At 47.1% G+C, this 19,419-nt stretch overlaps 1 protein-coding gene across 1 annotated transcript in view; it reads left to right on the forward strand.

Moving 5' to 3' along the window:
* Window positions 1–910: 910 nt before the first annotated feature.
* The window catches only part of LOC311130072 (trafficking protein particle complex subunit 10-like), a 34,645-nt gene continuing 16,136 nt past the window's right edge, over window positions 911–19,419 (forward strand). The window contains exons 1-8 of the mRNA XM_084162726.1: window positions 911–1,011; window positions 6,252–6,333; window positions 6,533–6,668; window positions 9,476–9,675; window positions 9,976–10,171; window positions 10,367–10,478; window positions 11,430–11,677; window positions 16,774–16,920. Of these exons, the coding sequence (XP_084018852.1) occupies window positions 948–1,011; window positions 6,252–6,333; window positions 6,533–6,668; window positions 9,476–9,675; window positions 9,976–10,171; window positions 10,367–10,478; window positions 11,430–11,677; window positions 16,774–16,920 (1,185 nt within the window). The 5' untranslated portion in view covers window positions 911–947. The remainder of the gene's footprint in view (window positions 1,012–6,251; window positions 6,334–6,532; window positions 6,669–9,475; window positions 9,676–9,975; window positions 10,172–10,366; window positions 10,479–11,429; window positions 11,678–16,773; window positions 16,921–19,419) is intronic.

Raw genomic sequence — 19,419 nt, forward strand, 5'->3', positions numbered from 1 at the left:
CAAGAAGCTGTTCTCTTTCTGCACCAACCTTGACAGGACTGCAAAGTGCTAACCAATGTACCACGATGACAACATAGCCATTTTACCTTGACACCACTAGAGGGGTGCAGATAGTCACTGTAATACATTCATAGATAGACATACCAAATCAAAAAAATAAAGGGGGATACCTAGTCAGTACACCTGAATGCATTAAACTGAAATGGTCCTTCCACATTGAACTCGACCCCTCTGAATCAGAGAGTTGCAGGGTGCCGCTTTAATCCACATCCAGGGGGTTAACTGCCTTGCTCAAGGGCAGAACAGCAGAGTTTTCCATCTTGCCGGCAGATTTTTTCCACCACCTCACCATTATAACTTTACTTAAATGGTGAAAATGAAAATAATTTCCAACTACAGTTATTTAAACTAGTCATTCCGAATAGTCATTGAAATCAAACATCCACATATTTGAACAAATCTATTTGAAAGGTACATTTGATTGATTGTTATTGATTGAATGTTTCCAGTTAGGAACACCACCTGGTGTTGAATTTCACTATGAGAAAGGATTCTGTTAGGCATTTATACATTTTCACTTAGGGAGACATCAGGTGCTGCAACAGCCTATGCGGCGTTCCCTTTAAATTGCGCATAGGCTACGTAGTAGAGTGAAGGTGTGTTCCAGGAAGCGTAACGGGACACTGCCAGTAGACACGGCCCCATCGATACATCAGGGGCGTATTCATTAAGATTCTGTTGCAAAACGTTTCTTAAACGGAAGAAAACGGAACGAAACGGGGCGTGACCTACCTGACTTTGTCCAATAGAAACTCACGTTTTCGTTGCAAAACGCAACTGTTTGGACTAATGATTACACCCCACGACTGTCTGCATGCATAAGCATTTACTAATAACAACCCGGATTTTTACATGACATGGGGGGCTACCACTGACTATCGGAATCCATGATGGAGCCTCAAGAGGAGAAGCCCATTATTTACACAATGGAGAACAAGCCGATTGTGACATGTGAGTGTTTTGTTGGTGGGGTGATGTTGCAGTCGTTTTATTCAGCCCGACAGCTATTTGTAGCGAGGTCTGTGAGTTTGACACAGCTCCGGGCAAGTCAGCCAGTTGCCGCCGCATATCAGTGGCCTTAAATAATGGTCTGGCTTTGTAACGTCAGCACCATTTCTTGCAGTAACAGTGACCGTCGCCGCCTGACAAATTGATAACGTCCATTGAACCATCTTCAATCGCAGTTTCTTTCCTTATCATTTTATGATGATATATGTATTAGGCTATGCTACTATATCAGCTAATGGAGACAGATAATATTTGCTGTCCTTCTCCTTACGACACAGCTCGCGATGCAGTTTCTGCAACCTGCTGTCATCACGCAAGAATGCACCTGACTGGATACATAACATCTAGCTTAGCCGGGGGCCACACAAATTAATGAATCTTTAGGCTATGTACAGACAGAGGCTACAGTGTGAGTGTGTGTGGGGAGAAACTCCTCTGTTGGCCTTTCAAGTGAGCTTCTCAGAATTTTTATTTTAAGCTCTGGCCTGCTTGTCCCTGGACCACCATGGCTGGCTGGTCAACAAGCTCTCACAGTCAGGTCAGAATTAGGTTAATCCATGTTTCTCAAAAGTCAAATTTCGAAGTTGTTCCAAACATAAAATTTCAAACGGTTTAAGGTTAAGTTTAGTCATTAACTCCGAATTTTAAGGTTAGGCATTAACTCCGAATGGTTAAGGTTTAGGATAGGCTTAAAACAAAAATCAAAAAAACTACTTTCTATCACTGGATTCGAACATGCAACCTTTGGCACCAGACAAAGACGCCCATCAGCCATCACCATCCACAACATCATAGCAAAACTGAAACCTACTTGAAGGCAACAGTGCTCACTGTTGCCCCTAGTGGCCGGTTTTTCACGTAATCTCCCAACGTCCTCAGACATGGATGGATGTCAAATACTGACTTGTATCACAGGTGACCTGTCTGGGCTGGTAGCCTATGGGCTTAATATACTATACTTCTGGCAGCCGATTAAACTCAACTCCATTATGAAGTTGAGCGGCGACTAGTGTGGGTGGACGTCACATGAAATTATGTTTTTTTTAAATAAAAAACGACTGATTGTTTCGTGTAATCCCGTGTAGCTCAGTTGGTAGAGCATGGCGCTTGCAACGCCAGGGTTGTGGGTTCGTTTCCCACAGGGGGACCAGTATGAAAATGTATGCACTCACTAACTGTAAGTGGCTCTGGATAAGAGCGTCTGCTAAATTACTAAAATGTCAAATGTATTCTTTGGGTGCTGAAATCAGTAGTTTAAAAAAAATAAAAAAACGTCATTTTATGTGATGTCAGAGCACTAGTCCGCCCACACTAGTCGCCGCTCAACTCCATCATAAATCGTGGAGTTGAGTTTAGTCGGCTACGAGTTTACTACACTCCGTTTGAGGGACAAATAGATGAGGATAAGCTAGAAGCACAAGCATTTCGCTACACCCGCAATAACACCTGCTAAACACGTGTATGTGACAAATAAAATGTGATTTGATTTTGTAAGTCAGTGATTCAAATGGAAATGTAATGACCTTTTGAGGTATGCTTGATAAGAGCTGTCACCATTCCCATCATAGCCAGAAAACCTACTGTCTGTTCATGAGCTGCGGTTCTCTCCGGGGGAGTATTTAGTCAGCCACCAATTGTGCAAGTTCTCCCACTTAAAAAGATGAGAGAGGCCTGTAATTTTCATCATAGGTACACGTCAACTATGACAGACAAAATGAGAAGAAAAAAAAAATGTGGGATTTTATTTTCTCATTTTGTCTGTCATAGTTGACATGTACCTATGATGAAAATTACAGGCCTCTCTCATCTTTTTAAGTGGGAGAACTTGCACAATTGGTGGCTGACTAAATACTTTTTCCCCCCACTGTACATACTATTAGAGGCAACAACAGGATTTACTAGTAGAGCTATACAGCGTCGGTCCCTGAACAGCCCTATTCACAAGGGCAAAGTCTCAGCTTTATTGGGCAGCACACTTGCAGCGTTTGTATGACTGAAAGGTCAATTAGATTAGAAGTCCAATGGCTGTTTGCCTGTGACAGACACACAAAACAGCAGCAATAGAAGCCTCACCAGGAAATGCTACATTCTCCCTTTGCATGTGTACGGACAGTGTGTTAGAATATTCCCACAGCTTAATTATGTCAAGCCTTGCTATGTTTCTTAGTCCTGAATGCCCAGCAGTGGGCTTTGCTTTGCTGTAGTCAGTTTACAACAAGAGTGCTGTTACCAAGAGACAGAATTTGTCTCATCATCACATTTCGGAACAGGTGTTGCTCTTTCCCCCCTCCCTCGCCACTCTTAATCACACAGGGAACGTTTGGTTCTGGGGGGTCTGGTGGGGGATTGGGTACCTTCTGTCATTTCACCCTATAACCACACAGGGAAATAAAGGTTGGTTCTGGGGGTCTCATGGGATATTGGGTACCTTCCCTCATATCACCCTATAACCACACAGGGAAAGAAAGGTTGGTTCTGGGGGTCTCATGGGGTATGGGGTACCTGCCCTCATTTCACCCTTTAATCACACAGGGAAAGGTTGGTTCTGGGGGTCTAGTGGGGTATGGGGTACCTGCCCTCATATCACCCTTTAACCACACAGGGAAAGGTTGGTTCTGGGGGTCTAGTGGGGTATGGGGTACCTGCCCTCATATCACCCTTTAACCACACAGGGAAAGGTTGGTTCTGGGGGTCTAGTGGGGTATGGGGTACCTGCCCTCATATCACCCTTTAACCACACAGGGAAAGGTTGGTTCTGGGGGTCTAGTGGGGTATGGGCTTCCTTTTGTCATGTCAGTATCTTCAATCTGGATAAGAGCGTCTGCTAAATTACTAAAATGTCAAATGTATTCTTTGGGTGCTGAAATCAGTAGTTTAAAAAAAATAAAAAAACGTCATTTTATGTGATGTCAGAGCACTAGTCCGCCCACACTAGTCGCCGCTCAACTCCATCATAAATCGGGGGTCTCATGGGGTATGGGGTACCTGCCCTCATTTCACCCTTTAATCACACAGGGAAAGGTTGGTTCTGGGGGTCTAGTGGGGTATGGGGTACCTGCCCTCATATCACCCTTTAACCACACAGGGAAAGGTTGGTTCTGGGGGTCTAGTGGGGTATGGGGTACCTGCCCTCATATCACCCTTTAACCACACAGGGAAAGGTTGGTTCTGGGGGTCTAGTGGGGTATGGGGTACCTGCCCTCATATCACCCTTTAACCACACAGGGAAAGGTTGGTTCTGGGGGTCTAGTGGGGTATGGGCTTCCTTTTGTCATGTCAGTATCTTCAACACCTGTGCTTTTTTTTTTTTCAGCAGTGTACAGTGGGGAAAAAAAGTATTTAGTCAACCACCAATTGTGCAAGTTCTCCCACTTAAAAAGATGAGAGAGGCCTGTAATTTTCATCATAGGTACACGTCAATTATGACAGACAAAATGAGAGAAAAAATATCCAGAAAATCACATTGTAGGATTTTTAATGAATTTATTTGCAAATTATGGTGGAAAATAAGTATTTGGTCAATAACAAAAGTTTCTCAATACTTTGTTATATACCCTTTGTTGGCAATGACACAGGTCAAACGTTTTCTGTAAGTCTTCACAAGGTTTTCACACACTGTTGCTGGTATTTTGGCCCATTCCTCCATGCAGATCTCCTCTAGAGCAGTGATGTTTTGGGGCTGTCGCTGGGCAACACGGACTTTCAACTCCCTCCACAGATTTTCTATGGGGTTGAGATCTGGAGACTGGCTAGGCCACTCCAGGACCTTGAAATGCTTCTTACAAAGCCACTCCTTTGTTGCCCGGGCGGTGTGTTTGGGATCATTGTCATGCTGAAAGACCCAGCCACGTTTCATCTTCAATGCCCTTGCTGATGGAAGGAGGTTTTCACTCAAAATCTCACGATACATGGCCCCATTCATTCTTTCCTTTACACGGATCAGTCGTCCTGGTCCCTTTGCAGAAAAACAGCCCCAAAGCATGATGTTTCCACCCCCATGCTTCACAGTAGGTATGGTGTTCTTTGGATGCAACTCAGCATTATTTGTCCTCCAAACACGACGAGTTGAGTTTTTACCAAAAAGTTATATTTTGGTTTCATCTGACCATATGACATTCTCCCAATCCTCTTCTGGATCATCCAAATGCACTCTAGCAAACTTCAGACGGGCCTGGACATGTACTGGCTTAAGCAGGGGGACACGTCTGGGACTGCAGGATTTGAGTCCCTGGCGGCATAGTGTGTTACTGATGGTAGGCTTTGTTACTTTGTTCCCAGCTCTCTGCAGGTCATTCACTAGGTCCCCCCGTGTAGTTCTGGGATTTTTGCTCACCGTTCTTGTGATCATTTTGACTTCACAGGGTGAGATCTTGCATGGAGCCCCATATCGAGGGGGATTATCAGTGGTCTTGTATGTCTTCCATTTCCTAATAATTGCTCCCACAGTTGATTTCTTCAAACCAAGCTGCTTACCTATTGCAGATTCAGTCTTCCCAGCCTGGTGCAGGTCTACAATTTTGTTTCTGGTGTCCTTTGACAGCTCTTTGGTCTTGGCCATAGTGGAGTTTGGAGTGTGACTGTTTGAGGTTGTGGACAGGTGTCTTTTATACTGATAACAAGTTCAAACAGGTGCCATTAATACAGGTAACGAATGGAGGACAGAGGAGCCTCTTAAAGAAGAAGTTACAGGTCTGTGAGAGCCAGAAATCTTGCTTGTTTGTAGGTGACCAAATACTTATTTTCCACCATAATTTGCAAATAAATTCATTAAAAATCCTACAATGTGATTTTCTGGATTTTTTTTTCTCAATTTGTCTGTCATAGTTGACGAGTACCTATGATGAAAATTACAGGCCTCTCTCATCTTTTTAAGTGGGAGAACTTGCACAATTGGTGGCTGACTAAATACTTTTTTCCCCCACTGTATGTGTCTGGGAACAGAACACTAGGAGAGAGGGGTGACAGCCGGCAGGCCGTATTGAGTGTGGAGCTGGATTGTAGGGAAGGGCTATTCAATTCCAGTCCTGAAGTTCGACTTGCTATTTTAAATGAACATATAATCCTGTGTTGACAGGCTCTTATTGGGTATCAGGGGATTTTCTGTTCTGCTCACTCTCTCTCTCTCTCTCCTCCTTCCTTTCCTCTTCCTCCTCTTCCCTAATCTCCCCCCCTCTCTCCACCAGGCGCTGGGGACCAGACCTTGTTCACATCTCTCTACACCCATTTGGCCCAGCAGCTTCCCAGGGAACCAATGGAGTGGAGGAGGTGAGTGTTGACAAGATGTGCCAGGATGTAATTGGTCTAATTGAAACCGTTTTTTTTTTTTGGTACTGCTGAATGGATTTGTCGACCTATATGTTGGTTTAATGGTCCATGCTAGATAAGAGCATCTCAGTGTATACACATTATAATGTATAAACTCCTTATAGACCGTCTATATCATAATAGTTTTTTAAATCTCCAGGTCGTATGGACGAGCACCAAAGATGATCCATCTAGAGGCCAACTTTGTCCAGTTCAAAGAGGAGCTCCTCCCTAAAGAGGGAAACAAAACTCTCCTCACCTTCCCTTTCCTCCATATCTACTGGACAGACTGCTGTGTGAGTGGTGCCGTGCCCGTTTCATGTAAACACACACACACACACATCAATTCTACTGTCCATAGTCTGTTACATCCCACCATATCTAGATGATTTTGATCCAGAGTGGATTATTAGTGCACAAGGTCCTATGAACAGGCAGCAGATGGATGGCTGACAGACAAAACACATTACATGTTGTGTATTCAAGCTGGTCCACATATTGTTTGCGTTTAGTCCCAGGAGGATTCCTCTACTATTCTCCTTAGTGTGTGTGTGTGTGTGTGTGTGTGTGTGTGTGTGTGTGTGTGTGTGTGTGTGTGTGTGTGTGTGTGTGTGTGTGTGTGTGTGTGTGTGTCTGTGTGTGTCTGTGTCTGTGTCTGTGTCTGTGTCTGTGTCTGTGTCTGTGTCTGTGTCTGTGTCTGTGTCTGTGTCTGTGTCTGTGTCTGTGTCTTGTGTGTGTGTGTGTGTGTGTGTGTGTGTGTCTGTTTGTCTGTTTGTTCTCCTAATGAGTGTAAACTGGCTGGCCCCTCAGTTTGTTCAGGGGGATGAGGGAGAGAGCAGTTCAGTGGAAAAGTGCTTAGGAAACAGAAACAGCGGTTGATGTACTAAAAGGGCAGTTTACTTGTTTAATGAAGTGCAGTCCAGTCAGCGACTCGTGACCGACGTAGGAAACATTGCGTAACGGTCCAGTCAGCGACTCGTGACCGACGTAGGAAACATTGCGTAACGGATAGCTATTGCAGGGAGCCTTTTGTTTTAGAAGCTCTTTAGTTCTTTAGTATCTCAAGGCTGTTGGACTCATTAAAGATGTCATTCACAAGCGTTCATCCAGGACATTGAAGGACGATATAGCAATGACCAGAGGAGGCTCCTCAGAGGAGGAAGGAGAGGACCATCCTCCTCAGTGAATTTCATAAAAATTAAAATTGTAAAACATAAAAAAAAAGTTATCCTTTTTAGATAAAACTATACTAAAAATAATCACATGTCACAAAATAATTGATTAAAACGCACTATTTTGCAAAGAAAGTCTACAGTAGCCTCAACAGCACTCTGTAGGGTAGCACCATGGTGTAGCCGGAGGACAGCTAGCTTCCGTCCTCCTCTCGGTACATTGACTTCAATACAAAACCTAGGAGGCTCATGGTTCTCACCCCCTTCCATAGACTTACACAGTAATTATAACAACTTTAGGAGGACGTCTATCCAGCCTATCAGAGCTCTTTCAGCATGAACTGACATGTTGTCCACCCAATCAAAGGATCAGAGAAGTCATCTAGTACTGAAAGCATAAGCTACAGCTAGCTAGCACTGCAGTGCATAAAATGTGGTGAGTAGTTGACTCAAAGAGAGAGAAAGACAATAGTTGAACAGTTTTTAACAAATCAATTTATTCCAAAATGAAGGAGGAGCGAGAGAGAGAGATTTTGTCATTTCTTTTCACTTACTTAGCCAGCAAATGCAGCTAATTGAGCCTACTGAAACACCCTGCTCAAACAGAGGGTTGCTATGTTAGCTAGCTGGCTATGACTTTCCAACACAACACTGGAACTCTTCCAAGTCATGGTAAGCTTTTGGTATTACTAATTTATTGCCACCGGGGCCTCGCGGGTGTAACTTCTAAACTGCTTACTGACAGTACACTGTAACGTTACTGCATGATTGTAGTGGGTTTACTAAAGCGTTAGTTCTATTAGCAATGCTGACTATGACGTTACTTTAGCTAATATGGTGACAACGATGTAGGCTGTTTGGAAAAGTTTTTTCGCCTGGTCACCTACAGACATTTTAAATTTTAGTAATTTAGCAGACGCTCTTATCCAGAGCGACTTACAGGAGCAATTAGGGTTAAGTGCCTTGCTCAAGGGCACATCGACAGATTTTTCACCTAGTCGGCTCGGGGATTAGAACCAGCAACCTTTCGGTTACTGGCACAACGCTCTTAACCACTAAGCCACCTACAGCTGATGTGTTGTGCATTGATGTCCACAAGCGAAAGGGAAGAGGTGAGAGGAGGAGAGCGCGTAGATGCGACAAGGAATACAACGTGGCTGCTATGAAAGTAAACTGTGTTTTACGTGTGATCAGGGGTGTATTCATTCCGCCGATTCTGTTGAAAAACTTTTCTTAAACGGAAGCAAACGGTACAAAACGGGGATAAACATACCTGAATTTGTCCAATAGAGACTGTTTGCAACTGTTGGACTAATGATTACAACCTAGATCAGCTAGATGCAGGCAAGAGTGTGCAAGGCGGTATTGAATGTGACTGTCTGTCCATGTGTCACTGCCTGTGACCTCAAATTTGTCTCTCGACCTGTGTGCACCTACGTTGTAAACTTTCATTCATAGGCTAGGTTGTAGCAACCTCATGATGGGTACAGGGAAAATTCGAGTATCATGTAGTAGCCTAAACCTAACGCTGTTACATTGAACTTGGTGAATGGAATATGAATGAGAGTCATCCAATATGCTGTAATAGAAATAAGGCCATGCTCATGAAAAAAAAATGTGTCCTCCCTCATCTTAAACGGCACTGACCGCCACTGTTAATGACTCCTGTAGCGGTTTGCATCAGTAGTATTTCCTGGCATTTGATGCCCTGAAAAGTGACTGGAGATACCGTTTATTTGACTCGTAATGTGAGAGTTACTTTATGATGGTCTGTATCAATGTCTGAACAGTGAACACACAAAACATACCTCATTATTATTATTATTATTATTAGGGGTTGAGAAAGGACTAACCAATGAGTTATAACTGATTTATAAATGATTTCTAAACAACATTATGAATTAATAATGAACCGTCAATAAACCCTCTAGGACACAGAGGTGTACAAGGCGTCAGTGAGGGACGACATGATGAGGTGGCAGGGCAACCTGCGGCTCCACGGGTCAGCTGACTGGGTCATCGTTGTTGTGGAGACCAGCGATGCCAAGAAGAAGAACAAGACCAACATCCTGCCTCGCTCCTCCTTAGTGGACAAGATCCGTAATGACTTCTGTAACAAGCAGAACGACCGGTGAGACACACATTACAACACAGGATACAAACAAAATGGACACACATTACAACACAAGATACAAACAAAATGGACACACATTACAACACAAGATACAAACAAAATGGACACACATTACAACACAGGATACAAACAAAATGGAGGCTGGAAATGAGAAACACAAATAGCCACAAGACAGATTTGATCTGACAGATCAGAACAAAATGACTGGTGGAAATCTCTGCCTTCTCTCTCTCTCTCTCTCTCTCTCTCTCTCTCTCTCTCTCTCTCTCTCTCTCTCTCTCTCTCCCTCCCTCCTAGGTGTGTGGTTCTGTCAGACCCTCTAAAGGACTCGTCCAGGTCTCAGGAGTCGTGGAGTGCCTTCCTGCTAAAGCTGAGGACTCTGCTGTTGATGTCCTTCACTCAGAACCTGGGACGCTTCGAGGATGACATGCGCACACTCCGGGAGAAACGCAATCAGCCCGGTTGGAGCTTCTGTGACTACTTCATGGTACAGGTAGGTCCGTGCTTGTCTGTCTGTGTGTGTTTCATGTGAGAGCATGTCTCCGGTGTGAATATGTGGTTGTATACAGGAAGAAGAGGATGTGTATGTATTGTGTGTGTGTATATGAGTCTATATCAGTTTCTGAGCTGTAGGTTTGATCACGTGTGGTGTGTGTGTGTATCTGATCTGTGTTTTTGTTGTGTGCAGGAGGAGTTGGCCTTTGTGTTTGAGATGCTGCAGCAGTTTGAGGATGCTCTGATCCAGTATGACGAGCTGGATGCGCTCTTCACTCAGTATGTCCTTAACTTCGGGGCTGGAGGTACGTGTCTAGCCCCAAACTCACTCATGCTTTATAAGTCATCTAATATATATAATATTATGTGCCCATTTAGCGGACGCTTTTATCCAAAGAGACTTACGGTCATGCGTGCATACATTTTACGGACGGGTGGCCCTGGGAATCAAACCCACAATCCTGGCGTTGCAAGCACCATGCTCTACCAACTGAGCGAAAGGACCACATACATGTATAGCCACAAACTCCCTCTCACAGAGCAGCACTTCTCCCTCTCACAGAGCAGCACTTCTCCCTCTCACAGAGCAGCACATCTTGCTCTTCATTGTAATCAGAGGGCTAATATTAATACTATGCATGCCAGTCTCTCTTGGCTAACAGTAGAGGAGAGACTGACTGCAGTACTTCTTCTTTTTATAAGAAACATTCATGTGTTGAAAATGCAAACATTTTGCATAGTCAACTTACACACAGCTCTGACATACACACTTACCCCACCAGACATGCCACCAGGGGACTTTTCACAGTTCCCAAATACAGAATAAATTCAAGAAAGCGTACAGTATTATATAGAGCCATTATTGCATGGAACTCCATTCCATCTCATATTGCTCAAATAAACAGCAAACCTGGTTTCAAAAAACAGATAAAGCAACACCTCACAGCACAACGCCTCTCCTCTATCTGACCTAGATAGTTTGTGTGTATGCATTGATATGTTGGCCACGTCTGCCTTTTTAGTTCTGTCCTTGTTCTGTTCTTATCTATTAATGTTCTGTATTATGTCATGTTTCATGTTTTGTGTGGACCCCAGGAAGAGTAGCTGCTGTTTTTTGCAACAGCTAATGGGGATCCTAATAAAATAAAAATAAAAATAAAATAATAATCACTCAAGCTTTATAAGTCAGCGATTCAATACATTAAAATAAACATCTAGTTTTTTTTTATTCTGCTCGTCTCTGTGTCTTTGTGTAGATGGGGCCAACTGGCTGGGATCCTTCTGCTCCCCGGTGAAGAGCTGGACCGGCTTGCTCCTGCGGCAGCCCATAGACATGGAGAAGAGAGATGGGATCCAGCGCGGCCAAGCTAGCCTGCTGGAGCTACGCAGCTACCTGTTCTGTCGGCAGTGTACCCTGCTCATCTTCCTCCAGAGGCCCTGGGAGGTCACACAGAGAGCCTTGGAGCTGCTGCAGAACTGTGTCCAGGAGCTATGCCTGCTGGAGGTACGGTTACCGGGTGGTGATGGGGTACGGTTACTGGGTGGTGATGGGATGGGGTACGGTTACTGGGTGATGATGGGGTACGGTTACTGGGTGGTGATGGGATACGGTTACTGGGTGATGATGGGATGGGGTACGGTTACTGGGTGGTGATGGGGTACGGTTACTGGGTGATGATGGGATGGGGTACGGTTACTGGGTGATGATGGGGTACGGTTACTGGGTGGTGATGGGGTACGGTTACTGGGTGATGATGGGATGGGGTACGGTTACTGGGTGGTGATGGGGTACGGTTACTGGGTGATGATGGGGTACGGTTACCGGGTGGTGATGGGGTACGGTTACTGGGTGGTGATGGGATGGGGTACGGTTACTGGGTGGTGATGGGGTACGGTTACTGGGTGGTGATGGGATACGGTTACTGGGTGATGATGGGATGGGGTACGGTTACTGGGTGATGATGGGGTATGGTTACTGGGTTGTGATGGGATACGGTTACTGGGTGATGATGGGATGGGGTACGGTTACTGGGTGGTGATGGGATGGGGTACGGTTACCGGGTGGTGATGGGATGGGGTACGGTTACCGGGTGGTGATGGGATGGGGTACGGTTACTGGGTGGTGATGGGGTACGGTTACTGGGTGATGATGGGATGGGGTACGGTTACTGGGTGGTGATGGGGTACGGTTACTGGGTGATGATGGGGTACGGTTACCGGGTGGTGATGGGGTACGGTTACTGGGTGGTGATGGGGTACGGTTACTGGGTGATGATGGGGTACGGTTACCGGGTGGTGATGGGGTATGGTTACTGGGTGGTGATGGGGTACGGTTACCGGGTGGTGATGGGGTACGGTTACTGGGTGGTGATGGGATGGAGTACGGTTACTGGGTGATGATGGGGTACGGTTACTGGGTGGTGATGGGGTACGGTTACCGGGTGGTGATGGGATGGGGTACGGTTACTGGGTGATGATGGGGTACGGTTACCGGGTGGTGATGGGATGGGGTACGGTTACTGGGTGATGATGGGATGGGGTACGGTTACTGGGTGGTGATTGGGTACGTTACTGGGTGATGATGGGGTACGGTTACTGGGTGGTGATGGGATGGGGTACGGTTACTGGGTGATGATGGGATGGGGTACGGTTACTGGGTGGTGATGGGGTACGGTTACTGGGTGATGATGGGATGGGGTACGGTTACTGGGTGGTGATGGGATGGGGTACGGTTACCGGGTGGTGATGGGGTACGGTTACTGGGTGGTGATGGGGTATGGTTACAGGGTGATGATGGGGTACGGTTACTGGGTGGTGATGGGATGGGGTACGGTTACTGGGTGATGATGGGATGGGGTATGGTTACTGGGTGGTGATGGGATGGGGTACGGTTACTGGGTGATGATGGGGTACGGTTACTGGGTGGTGATGGGGTACGGTTACTGGGTGATGATGGGGTACGGTTACTGGGTGATGATGGGATGGGGTACGGTTACTGGGTGATGATGGGGTACGGTTACTGGGTGGTGATGCGGTACGGTTACTGGGTGATGATGGGGTACGGTTACTGGGTGATGATGGGGTACGGTTACTGGGTGATGATGGGATGGGGTACGGTTACTAGGTGGTGATGGGGTACGGTTACTGGGTGATGATGGGATGGGGTACGGTTACTGGGTGATGATGGGGTACGGTTACTGGGTGGTGATGGGGTACGGTTACTGGGTGGTGATGGAATGGTGTACGGTTACTGGGTGATGATGGGTTGGGGTACGGTTACTGGGTGATGATGGGATGGGGTACGGTTACTGGGTGGTGATGGGATGGGGTACGGTTACTGGGTGGTGATGGGATGGGGTACGGTTACAGGGTGATGATGGGGTACGGTTACTGGGTGGTGATGGGATGGGGTACGGTTACTGGGTGGTGATGGGATGGGGTACGGTTACTGGGTGATGATGGGGTACGGTTACTGGGTGATGATGGGGTACGGTTACTGGGTGGTGATGGGGTACGGTTACTGGGTGGTGATGGGGTACGGTTACTGGGTGGTGATGGGGTACGGTTACTGGGTGGTGATGGGATGGGGTACGGTTACAGGGTGATGATGGGGTACGGTTACAGGGTGATGATGGGGTATGGTTACTGGGTGGTGATGGGGTACGGTTACTGGGTGGTGATGGGGTACGGTTACTGGGTGGTGATGGGGTACGGTTACTGGGTGGTGATGGGATGGGGTACGGTTACTGGGTGGTGATGGGATGGGGTACGGTTACTGGGTGGTGATGGGGTACGGTTACTGGGTGGTGATGGGATGGGGTACGGTTACTGGGTGGTGATGGGATGGGGTATGGTTACAGGGTGATGATGGGGTACGGTTACTGGGTGATGATGGGGTACGGTTACTGGGTGGTGATGGGATGGGGTACGGTTACTGGGTGATGATGGGGTACGGTTACTGGGTGGTGATGGGATGGGGTACGGTTACTGGGTGGTGTTGAGATGGGGTACGGTTACTGGGTGGTGATGGGATGGGGTACGGTTACTGGGTGGTGATGGGATGGGGTACGGTTACTGGGTGGTGATGGGATGGGGTACGGTTACTGGGTGGTGATGGGATGGGGTATGGTTACAGGGTGATGATGGGGTACGGTTACTGGGTGATGATGGGGTACGGTTACTGGGTGATGATGGGATGTGGTACGGTTACTGGGTGATGATGGGGTACGGTTACTGGGTGGTGATGGGATGGGGTACGGTTACTGGGTGGTGATGAGATGGGGTACGGTTACTGGGTGGTGATGGGATGGGGAACGGTTACTGGGTGGTGATGGGGTACGGTTACTGGGTGGTGATGGGATGGGGTACGGTTACTGGGTGATGATGGGGTACGGTTACTGGGTGGTGATGGGATGGGGTACGGTTACTGGGTGGTGATGGGATGGGGTACGGTTACTGGGTGATGATGGGGTACGGTTACTGGGTGGTGATGGGGTACGGTTACTGGGTGGTGATGGGGTATGGTTACTGGGTGGTGATGGGATGGGGTACGGTTACTGGGTGGTGATGGGGTACGGTTACTGGGTGGTGATGGGATGGGGTACGGTTACTGGGTGGTGATGGGGTGGGGTACGGTTACTGGGTGATGATGGGGTACGGTTACTGGGTGGTGATGGGATGGGGTACGGTTACTGGGTGGTGATGGGGTATGGTTACTGGGTGGTGATGGGATAGGGTATGGTTACAGGGTGGTGATGGGGTATGGTTACAGGGTGATGATGGGGTACGGTTACTGGGTGGTGATGGGATGGGGTACGGTTACTGGGTGATGATGGGTTACGGTTACTGGGTGGTGATGGGGTACGGTTACTGGGTGGTGATGGGATGGGGTACGGTTACTGGGTGATGATGGGGTACGGTTACTGGGTGATGATGGGGTACGGTTACTGGGTGGTGATGGGGTACTGTTACTGGGTGGTGATGGGATGGGGTATGGTTACAGGGTGATGATGGGGTACGGTTACCGGGTGGTGATGGGGTATGGTTACTGGGTGGTGATGGGATGGGGTACGGTTACTGGGTGGTGATGGGATGGGGTACGGTTACTGGGTGATGATGGGATGGGGTACGGTTACTGGGTGGTGATGGGGTACGGTTACTGGGTGGTGATGGGGTATGGTTACTGGGTGGTGATGGGATGGGGTATGGTTACAGGGTGATGATGGGGTACGGTTACTGGGTGGTGATGGGATGGGGTACGGTTACTGGGTGGTGATGGGATGGGGTACGGTTACTGGGTGGTGATGGGGTGGGGTACGGTTACTGGGTGATGATGGGGTACGGTTACTGGGTGGTGATGGGATGGGGTACGGTTACTGGGTGGTGATGGGGTACGGTTACTGGGTGGTGATGGGGTGGGGTACGGTTACTGGGTGATGATGGGGTATGGTTACTGGGTGGTGATGGGATGGGGTACGGTTACTGGGTGGTGATGGGATGGGGTACGGTTACTGGGTGATGATGGGGTACGGTTACTGGGTGATGATGGGGTACGGTTACTGGGTGGTGATGGGGTGGGGTACGGTTACTGGGTGATGATGAGGTACGGTTACTGGGTGATGATGGGGTACGGTTACAGGGTGGTGATGGGGTGGGGTACGGTTACTGGGTGATGATGGGGTACGGTTACTGGGTGGTGATGGGGTGGGGTACGGTTACTGGGTGGTGATGGGGTACGGTTACTGGGTGGTGATGGGATGGGGTACTGTTACTGGGTGGTGATGGGATGGGGTATGGTTACAGGGTGATGATGGGGTATTGTTACTGGGTGATGACGGGGTATGGTTACTGGGTGATGATGGGGTACGGTTACTGGGTGGTGATGGGATGGGGTATGGTTACAGGGTGATGATGGGGTACGGTTACTGGGTGGTGATGGGGTACGGTTACTGGGTGGTGATGGGGTACGGTTACTGGGTGATGATGGGATGGGGTACGGTTACTGGGTGATGATGGGGTACGGTTACTGGGTGGTGATGGGGTACGGTTACTGGGTGGTGATGGGATGGGGTACGGTTACTGGTTGGTGATGGGATGGGGTACGGTTACTGGGTGATGATGGGGTACGGTTACTGGGTGGTGATGGGGTACGGTTACTGGGTGGTGATGGGATGGGGTACGGTTACTGGGTGGTGATGGGGTACGGTTACTGGGTGATGATGGGGTACGGTTACTGGGTGGTGATGGGATGGGGTATGGTTACAGGGTGATGATGGGGTACGGTTACTGGGTGGTGATGGGGTACGGTTACTGGGTGGTGATGGGATGGGGTACGGTTACTGGGTGATGATGGGGTACGGTTACTGGGTGGTGATGGGATGGGGTACGGTTACTGGGTGGTGATGGGATGGGGTATGGTTATAGGGTGGTAATGGGATGGGGTACGGTTACTGGGTGATGATGGGATGGTGTACGGTTACTCTCACTCTCTTTCCCTCTCCTCTCTCTTTTTCACAGATTTTGTATTTTTCTATGGGTAAATTTCAAGCAAATTTGCAGTGTGCTGTTAGCTAAACTGTTGTTGTTGTTGTTGTTGTGTAGGTGTCTATGCTAGAGGGGGCGTTAGACTGCTGGGTCTTCCTCAGCTGCTTGGAGGTTCTGCACCGTATAGAAGGCTGCTGTGACCAGGCCCAGCTAGAGGCTAATGTCTCCCACACGGTGGGCCTGTGGGCCTATGCTACTGACAAGGTAGGCTTCATCCCAGGTCCCTGTCTTCTAGGCCACATGAGTCTGGTTCCTCTCTAGGCTTCATCCCAGGTTCCTGTCTTCTAGGCCACATGAGTCTGGTTCCTCTCTAGGTTTCTTCCCAGGTTCCTGTCTTCTGGGCCACATGAGTCTGGTTCCTCTCTAGGTTTCTTCCCAGGTTCCTGTCTTCTAGGCCACATGAGCCTGGTTCCTCTCTAGGCTTCATCCCAGGTTCCTGTCTTCTAGGCCATATGAGCCTGGTTCCTCTCTAGGTTTCTTCCCAGGTTCCTGCCTTCTATGGAGTGTTTCCTAGCCCCTGTGCTTCTGCCTCTGCATTGCTTGCTCTTTGGTGTTTTGGCTGGGTATCTGTAAAGCACATTGTGACACCCGCTGATGTAAAAAGGGCTTCATAAAATATATTTGATTGATTTGAAGGTAGCACAACACTATTACAGTGGCTTGCGAAAGTATTCACCCCCCTTGGCATTTTTCCTATTTTGTTGCCTTACAACCTAGAATTAAAATTTATTGTTTTGGGGGGGGTTTGTATCATTTGATTTACACAACATGCCTACCACTTTGAAGATGCAAAAAAAAATTTTCAAACAGATTTTTAACAGAACTTGAGCGTGCATAACTATTCATTTTTTAAAACACATTTTTAACAGAACTTGAGCGTGCATAACTATTCACATTTTTAACAGAACTTGAGCGTGCATAACTATTCACATATGTCACATATATATATATATATATATATATATATATATATATATGTGACACTTACATTGCACACAGGTGGACTTTATTTAACTAATTATGTGACTTCTGAAGGTAATTGGTTGCACCAGATCTTATTTAGGGGCTTCATGGCAAAGGGGGTGAATACATACAGTGGAGAGAACAAGTATTTGATACACTGCCGATTTTGCAGGTTTTCCTACTTACAAAGCATGTAGAGGTCTGTACTTTTTATCATAGGTACACTTCAACTGTGAGAGACGGAATCTAAAACAAAAATCCAGAAAAACACATTGTATGATTTTAAGTAATTAATTTGCATTTTATTGCATGACATAAGTATTTGATCACCTACCAACCAGTAAGAATTCCGTCTCTCACAGACCTGTTAGTTTTTCTTTAAGAAGCCCTCCTGTTCTCCACTCATTCCCTGTATTAACTGCACCTGTTTGAACTCGTTACCTGTATAAAAGACACCTGTCCACACACTCAATCAAACAGACTCCAACCTCTCCACAATGGCAGAGACCAGAGAGCTGTGTAAGGACATCAGGGATAAAATTGTAGACCTGCACAAGGCTGGGATGGGCTACAGGACAATAGGCAAGCAGCTTGGTGAGAAGGCAACAACTGTTGGCGCAATTATTAGAAAATGGAAGAAGTTCAAGATGACGGTCAATCACCCTCGGTCTGGGGCTCCATGCAAGATCTCACCTCGTGGGGCATCAATGATCATGAGGAAGGTGAGGGATCAGCCCAGAACTACACGGCAGGACCTGGTCAATGACCTGAAGAAAGCTGGGACCACAGTCTCAAAGAAACCATTAGTAACACACTACGCCGTCATGGATTAATATCCTGCAGCGCACGCAAGGTCCCCCTGCTCAAGCCAGCGCATGTCCAGGCCCGTCTGAAGTTTGCCAATGACCATCTGGATGATCCAGAGGACGAATGGGAGAAGGTCATGTGGTCTGATGAGACAAAAATAGAGCTTTTTGGTCTAAACTCCACTCGCCGTGTTTGGAGGAAGAAGAAAGATGAGTACAACCCCAAGAACACCATCCCAACCGTGAAGCATGGAGGTGGAAACATCATTCTTTGGGGATGCTTTTCTGCAAAGGGGACAGGACGACTGCACCGTATTGAGGGGAGGATGGATGGGGCCATGTATCGCGAGATCTTGGCCAACAACCTCCTTCCCTCAGTAAGAGCATTGAAGATGGGTCGTGGCTGGGTCTTCCACAGCCAGAGCAATTAAGGAGTAAGAAGCATCTCAAGGTCCTGGAGTGGCCTGGCCAGTCTCCAGACCTGAACCCAATAGAAAATCTTTGGAGGGAGCTGAAAGTCCGAAACCTGAAGGATCTGGAGAAGGTCTGTATGGAGGAGTGGGCCAAAATCCCTGCTGCAGTGTGTGCAAACCTGGTCAAGACCTACAGGAAACGTATGATCTCTGTAATTGCAAACAAAGGTTTCTGTACCAAATATTAAGTTCTGCTTTTCTGATGTATCAAATACTTATGTCATGCAATAAAATGCAAATTAATTACTTAAAAATCATACAATGTGATTTTCTGGATTTTTGTTTTAGATTCCGTCTCTCACAGTTGAAGTGTACCTATAATAAAAATTACAGACCTCTACATGCTTTGTAAGTAGGAAAACCTGCAAAATCGGCAGTGTATCAAATACTTGTTCTCCCCACTGTATATATATATGTGACACTTACATTGCACACAGGTGGACTTTATTTAACTAATTATG

This window comes from Coregonus lavaretus (genome assembly GCF_964263955.1).
Source record: "Coregonus lavaretus genome assembly, chromosome: 5".
Taxonomy (NCBI): domain Eukaryota; kingdom Metazoa; phylum Chordata; class Actinopteri; order Salmoniformes; family Salmonidae; genus Coregonus; species Coregonus lavaretus.